This window comes from Nicotiana tabacum, chromosome 6 (assembly GCF_000715075.1).
Source record: "Nicotiana tabacum cultivar K326 chromosome 6, ASM71507v2, whole genome shotgun sequence".
Taxonomy (NCBI): domain Eukaryota; kingdom Viridiplantae; phylum Streptophyta; class Magnoliopsida; order Solanales; family Solanaceae; genus Nicotiana; species Nicotiana tabacum.
This window is the reverse complement of record NC_134085.1, coordinates 45,376,723-45,382,947: the sequence shown is the minus strand read 5'-3', so window position 1 is coordinate 45,382,947 and position 6,225 is coordinate 45,376,723. Positions and strand designations below refer to the sequence as shown.

The 6,225-nt window shown below is 34.8% G+C and overlaps 1 protein-coding gene across 5 annotated transcripts; it reads right to left on the bottom strand.

Moving 5' to 3' along the window:
- Positions 1 to 311: 311 nt before the first annotated feature.
- Positions 312 to 5,813, bottom strand: LOC107774380 (uncharacterized). Of its 5 annotated transcripts, none has more exons than XM_016593885.2 (10): positions 5,680 to 5,813; positions 5,273 to 5,324; positions 3,887 to 3,964; positions 3,388 to 3,412; positions 3,265 to 3,297; positions 3,012 to 3,133; positions 2,791 to 2,921; positions 1,618 to 1,838; positions 711 to 961; positions 312 to 575 (listed from the first exon to the last, which is right to left on the bottom strand). In XM_016593885.2, the coding sequence occupies exons 2-10, from the start codon at positions 5,273 to 5,275 to the stop codon at positions 480 to 482; spliced, it is 960 nt and encodes a 319-aa protein (XP_016449371.1). In that variant the 5' UTR covers positions 5,276 to 5,324; positions 5,680 to 5,813; the 3' UTR covers positions 312 to 479. The 5 variants fall into 5 exon arrangements, with proteins under 5 accessions (XP_016449371.1, XP_075110815.1, XP_016449372.1 ...); XM_075254714.1 differs by lacking the exon at positions 5,680 to 5,813 and adding an exon at positions 4,622 to 4,760 and having other exon boundaries at positions 5,273 to 5,588; XM_016593886.2 differs by lacking the exon at positions 5,273 to 5,324 and having other exon boundaries at positions 5,680 to 5,808.
- Between the last annotated feature and the right edge of the window lie 412 nt (positions 5,814 to 6,225).

The following is a 6,225-nucleotide window of genomic DNA, read 5'->3' as shown; positions in this document are numbered from 1 at the left end:
TCGGATTTTTTAATCGGTTTGGTTTGATTTTTCGGTTTAGTGCGGTTTTCCGATTCGGTTTGAACACCCCTAGTAGCTACAACTAGCTAATAACCACTAAACAATAGTAGTTTGTGAAAAATTTTCTAAATAAAATAAAAGGCTAAACTACATGTATCCATCTTCTCACGGTGCGAATGTAAGTTACTAGAGTTGGACTTGGGGTCAGACTTCCAAATCATAACATCATTATCAAGTATTGGGCTGAATAACTGAGATTGGGCTAAATAACTGAGATTGGGCTGAATATAAGCACTTGTAAACAAACTATGTGAGAGTTTAAAAGCCCAGAAGTCCGGGATTTAGATGGAAACTGTATATCAGTTGGCTTTGGAACAAAAACTAAGTCGATTGATTATACATTGATCACATAGTCCATGTAATTTGACTGAGCAGATATGATGTGAAAACATAGGATAAATAACATGAATATATTACAGTCAACCCCTCAAGGAATACTTTTTCCCAGTGAAAGCTTGAAACTTTGGCTCTTCTTTCTTTTGAGGTTCCTCCTTAACAGGTTCCTTCACAGGTTCCTGCAGATATAGAGGAATTTTAACACGTTGAAACACATAAGTAGCCAAATACTTAATCAGCAGTTAGTACTTTGCCAACGGCCAGGAACAAATAAACATGTTATAATGAAATCTATGCAGGTGGAGATGAGAAACCTTTTGTTTATCCGGATTCCGGTTTGCATTTGACCCAAAGACAAGCTTCCCCTGTGTCTGACGATTGGAGCTTTGAGAGCTTGAACCGGCAGCTGACTGTCCAGTAGCATTTGCCATATCAGGTCGCTTGTCTTTAGACCCAGATGTGGAAACAGGTGGAGGTTGCTGTTTCAGAGGTTTCCCATCCAATCGTCTTGCTGAACCAGTAAAAGGGTTGAATTTCGGCTCCTCCTCTGCTGCAGCCTCTTCACCTGCATGATCAAAAACCATCAAGTTAAAGTAGAAAACTGAGAGATATCAATATTCTACAGAAATAACCAGGAACAAACAATAGTCTACAATTCTTTATAAGGGGTAAGAAGCTAACTTAGCCTTGTACCATCCACCAAGGCAATTAGCCAAAAAGGTTTTCCAGTCCAGGAAAAGATCAGTCAAATTTATAATGTGAATAACATAATTGGATCAAACAAACTTGAAGCTGTATATAGTTCTCTGGCTTTCACAGTAGCCATGCCTACTGGAGATATTACTACCTAAAAATTAGTAAAACTGGAGTCTACAATCATTGAAGATATTCCTTTATCTCAACTTAGACAATCCCATTTGACTTGTACAATTTCTTTTCAAAAGGTTTGTATAAGCTAGTTAGAGTTAACTAGCTTTACATTTAGATAAATAGCTAAAATGCATGAACTGTGAGTTTTATGTTGATAGAATACCACACAAACGCCAACCAACAGAGAGTAATATTACTTGATACTACAATATCAAAAAATAGTTCAAGGAGGGAGAATATTGAACATTCCCGAAACGACCCATCCTCAGCTAATAAGAGCTTAGGATGTTATATTGTATTAAACAAAAGACAGAGAAGAACACAACTATAATTACAGAATGTATTGTGCACCTTCAGCTGGAGTTTTGCTTGGAAGAGATTGAACTGGTCTTTCAGGTTCTTTATAATCAAGAGGAGGTGCAAAGTCTACCTCGCAGTCTGTCTCAATGATGCTTATTGCATTAGAGGGCTTCGACTCAACTATGTCTATGTAATACTTTTTATTGTTGTAAGCCACCATAATACTATCTCCAGTGGTTAAGCAAGAAAAATTTCTCAGTGTCGTCTCCAAGCTGCATCAGCAACAAAAAAAAGGGCGTAAAACATGGAAGCCTAGATAAGTGTGCATATTTTGCAAAAGACAGGAACAAAAAAGCAATTGAACAAACAAATATTTCTTGCCGCACAGGTAATGCATTTAGACTCAAAATGAGAGAAATTAAATAAATTAAATTTTTATCTTGATAAGTCGATTGAAATAAATTGGACTTGTCATACTTTTGTGATGCATATTATTCCACCAAGAAACATCCAAAATTGACTATTGCGAGCATTAAACGTGATAAATGCACTAGAAAAGGACGGGCTAGTGGCATTCTATTGAGAGGCAAGAGTGCATGAGGCAATACATCATGTAGGAAGTCATTATAAGCGAAACACAACAAAAGAATAGAAAGCTCATGTTTTTTCCTCATCAACATTCATTTCAATTTTTTTACTCAAACCAAAGAAAACTTCCGACCATTAATGCGAACCATTCTTTCACTGTCACTTATGAGAAATGCTAATATCGCAAACGATGTGACGTATCAAAAGTTAAAACCGTAAGCAGTTCATCATTTTGGATCTCTACTGCCCATTTCCAACCCGCATTAGCTGGCATAGAGACAACACTTTCAGCTCTGCCCAAAATTTTCTTCCTTGGTACCAAAAGGATAGATGTGTAACTCCATTGGTAAAGTGAACACTTCTAGAACAAGATACATGCCTAAAAAAAATTTATAAGAAGCTTAATCCAGAAACAAAGGAGATGTGGAATTAGCTAGCGTAATTCTTATATACTAATTTACTGGAGCAAATCACTTTTTGATAACGGGGTCAGCTTTCCACTGGTGAAGAAAGTAACTTTGCAGTCTGGAAGTACAGACTCTTAACAGAGTAGACTAAAATTATACAGAGCCACAGAGCTCTGAAAGAAGAGTATAAAACTGAAAGGCACAGCCAAGTAAAAGCAAATTTACTCACATGGCCTTAGGGTTAGAAATATCCAAGAAATCCTTCGTGTGTGGTTGCAACTTGACATATTTTCCCTTGGGAAGAGTTACATTTTTTACTCTTACTGTGTCACCTTCTTGTAGTAGTAAATTCTCCATCATCTACAAGATCACAAAACATATGAGTTTATCCACATATACATCGACAATTGAACTGAGCCCAAAATATAAGATTACACAAATAATATCTACCCAGTAAGGCATATATATCATGCCCTCTTCCGCAATAAACTCCAGAACCCCACAGTGAGAAACACGGTCTGTAGCAGCATTTCGAAGCTCAAACAACATTGGGTAATCAATGTGAAGTGATGCTGCAAAATTTACGCACACGTTTTTAACAAAATTAAGAAATGAAATAATGAACCAGCTTCGATTGATATAAACTGAGTCTCTAAACATGGAGATGAAGTAGAAGGTAAGACACGGAATACAAGAAACTGACCTAGCCGATCAAGGGCAGAAGGAGGCATTATAACTGCAAATCATAAAGAAAGAGCAATATAAGACATCATAATCCAACTAATATATGAACAGGTAGAGTTAAAACTACTCAAAGAATACTTACTTTTATCACCATTCTCTATCTGCGGCTGCACAGTTGGGAACAAATAGAATAAGAATTGAAGCAATGTTCATATAAATAAATAAATAAATAACCCAAACTAAATGTTGAGAGGTACTAAAGATGTTGGTGCAATTCATACATACTATGCATATAAGGTTCACATCTCCATCAACCTATACATACAAATAGGTTACACAAGACCTCTTTAGCATGCAAGCATGCAGCCCTAACTTGGGAACTGATGAACAATTCCCCCTTCAAATTTTTGACATGCACGCTGGAAGAAAGTTTTAAAGTTTTATTTTCTTCCTTGGTACAGTATAATATTCCAAGACCAAAAGTAAATGTCAAGGACCTCAAAGCTCTTCATGATTGTCATGCTAAAGCAAAGATTATGATGGGAAAAAAGATACAAATGGTAAACTTTCTGAAAAATTTACAAAAAAACACGATAGAAGAGTAAAATAGGGGAAAATTCATTTTTTAAAAGCCTTCTAACCTTATCAATGAATGACGCAGGATAGCATCGGTATGTTTGCTCAAATGATGTTCCATGATATCCATACCCGTCAAAAAACTGAAATATTAAACAAACCAATGCATAAGTACAATAATAAGAGTAAAGGTTACTCTATAACAAAAATTTCAAATAGGCAATGATGGATCCTTAACAATTCTAAGATACAGAGTAATAGCCTGTTTAGCCAATCTTCTTTTTGGCTAAAAGTGCTTGTTTATCAAAGTTAAAAGCGTTTGGCCAAGCTTTTAGGAGGGAAAAAATTGCTTTTGAATAGAAGCAAAAGCAGTTTTTAAGAAGCAGGAAAAAGGTAGCTTCTTCTGAAAAAACACTTTTTTGGGAAATACTTTTGAGAAAAGTACACTTAGAAGCACTTTTGAGAAAAATACATTTAGAAGCACTTTTGAGAAAAATACGCTCAGAAGTACTTTTTAAAAGCTTAGTCAAACACTAATTGCTGCTCACAGGTGCTTTTCAAATTAATTCGTCAAACACAAATTATTTCTCACCAAAAGTACTTTTTTGAAAAGCAGTTTTCAAAATAAGCTGATTTTAGAAGCTTGCCAAACAGGCTATTGTAACATCAAACATGGAAAACACCACCATTACGCTTAAGAAGAGACTTAATTTGAAGCTAGGCATATCAATCGATCAGCTGAGATAAGATGAGTTCAGGAAACCAATGTCAATTAAAGCAGTTCCTTTTGAGAGATGTGCCTTTCTCAATTTAGTATGTCTCTGCCAAATATGCTGCTACATAGGTTCTAATGGTTTTGGCAGACACTGACAGTGACTGTCAAGCACAAATTGCAAGCCAGCCAGCTTCATATAAGAAGTCCTTTTGAGTTAACTTGGCCTATATATGGACAATCGAAACAGTCAAACCTCTAAACTTGGGTTTAAAGTAAAGCGGCAGAATTCATAATAGTAGTAAAAGAAATTATATAGGCAACTTGCTATCTTTTACTTCCTTCAGGTGGATTCTGGAAGGAGATTGTGTGAGCACATACTAGCTCCATAAACCTCTTGTATGTGAAATATACAGCATACATCAAAAACTTAACAACTCAAAAGTACAAAACTTCACTTTCTTAGTAGTTCCATTCATCAACTTTGATCTCCCAAAAGCTATCAGTCAAATTTTCAGCTTAAGAAAATCCAAATCTCGCGCATTCTAAAGTTCATTCATAATCCCAACTACGTCGATATTCAAAATTAAACTATTATTCCCACTCACATCCTTAAACACCACCTACTAAATTTTTTCCAAAAAAGGACGGTATCAAAACCACGCGAAGTATACATCAAAAGCCAATAAAAATGAAATATAAATCACCAAATAATAGTAGTGCAAAAACAGAATTTTACCATAATTGCGAAATCGAAGTCCAACAACTAGTAATCAAATGTTTTAACTCACCTATCAGCAAGAGGAAAGAAAAGAATTGAGAATTAACAAATAAAAGAAAAAGAAAAAGTAATTACAGCTAAAATACAACAAATAATACTCAATAATTTGTCTTCTGAAATCCTAATAAAAAAAGTAATTGTCTTCTAAAATAAATTAAGCTTTCATAGTCTAAGTTCTCGAAATTTCAGACTTATTCCTACACTTAACATACAAATACCCTATCAAATTTTAAAAAAATAAACTCCGTGTACTACAAAAATAAATAATATCCCTAGAAACTGAAGATTAAAAAGAAAAAAGGGAATCGTATGAAATTATCTATATCATTTTATTCTGGAAAGATCTAGAAGTTAAAGCTACGCACTATGATCGGAATTGACGATGGAGATTTGAGTGTTAAAGTTGAAAGCTTTGAATCTTTGATGAGAAGAGATTTGTACGGATGGGAGAGTAGATGGATAATTTAAAGAGGAACCGAAAGGGCTAAGAATCGCCTTTATGCGTGTTACGCACGCCATATGCTTTGCTGGGCCTAGGTTTGCTTGGGCCTCTCTGAGATTTCAGGTGCAGACCTTTTCTCTGGGGCGAGATTATCGTGCGTAAAAATTGCACGGGACGCCTATTTATCCTATATTTATTTTTAAATTATTTTTAATTTGTATCCATTTTTTAAATAATTTCAGATATTTTATTCTCCTTCTCCAATTGGGTGACAATAATTTTATATGGTAGGTATGAATATATTTTAATGCAGTTTATAATATTTTACAATGGTGAGCTGTTATGACGTTTTATTTTTTACTGTTGCTTGGGTTTCTTCTTCTTCTTTTTTCTTAATTACAAAATGAGTTCATTAGGTTTATTGTTGTTTTGACAAATTGATGATTGGGGTTTGTTTCTGATGATATTT

Bases quoted from the DNA above. Each gene is read 5' to 3' on its own strand.
- LOC107774380 (XM_016593884.2), bottom strand. The intron at 3,298-3,387 runs GTAAGTATTCTT...TATGATTTGCAG, and splicing joins GATAGAGAATGGTGATAAAA to TTATAATGCCTCCTTCTGCC. The intron at 3,134-3,264 runs GTCAGTTTCTTG...TAAATTTTGCAG, and splicing joins TTCTGCCCTTGATCGGCTAG to CATCACTTCACATTGATTAC.